We start from the raw sequence: 516 nt of genomic DNA, 5'->3' as shown, positions 1-516 counted from the left end.
TACCAAATCTTTCTCTTCTTCCTCCCTCTTTCTCTTCTTTCTTTCTTTCTTTCCTACCCAGGGGATGTGCTTCCATCCCTCCATGATGATGGCGGCGAGAAGGCACTCCCCAGACATCCAGGCCGCTCGAGGCCCTGTGATGAATTCTCCCGTCGAGAGATCCTTAAAGATCTGCAGTTGCGAAAGAAAAAGAATTACGGCGATTCCATTGCAGAAGCCTATCATAACCGAGGTCGGAATGAGCTGGACAAGCTTAGCTAGTCGGGCGTACCCAACTAAAGTTAAAAGAAGACCGGAGATGAAGACAGAGACAACTAGAGTCTCCACGCCTTCTGTAGAACACAAAGAAGAGTCAAAGGCTACAGCAAGATCCGAAGAAGGAGAAGAAGGAGAAGAAGAAGGAGAAGAAGTGGAAGTGGAAGAAGATGAGAAGGGGGTGCTGCACTCCTGAGTTACGAACTTCGCGATGGTCGCCGCCTGGAAGAAAGAGGAAGAAAGAAAAAGTAAGAAAGAAAG

General features: G+C 48.1%; 1 protein-coding gene across 1 annotated transcript in view; it reads right to left on the bottom strand.

The window, feature by feature from the left end:
* The window catches only part of CSUI_011561 (uncharacterized protein), a gene marked incomplete at both ends in the record, with an annotated part of 1210 nt that extends 733 nt beyond the window's left edge, over positions 1-477 (bottom strand). Inside the window, 2 exons of the mRNA XM_068071659.1 lie at positions 58-171; positions 272-477. Coding sequence (XP_067916365.1) covers positions 58-171; positions 272-477 — 320 coding nt within the window. The remainder of the gene's footprint in view (positions 1-57; positions 172-271) is intronic.
* Between the last annotated feature and the right edge of the window lie 39 nt (positions 478-516).

This window comes from Cystoisospora suis, assembly GCF_002600585.1.
Source record: "Cystoisospora suis strain Wien I chromosome Unknown contig_13757, whole genome shotgun sequence".
Lineage (NCBI taxonomy): Eukaryota > Apicomplexa > Conoidasida > Eucoccidiorida > Sarcocystidae > Cystoisospora > Cystoisospora suis.
This window is presented reverse-complemented; position numbering and strand designations above follow the sequence as displayed.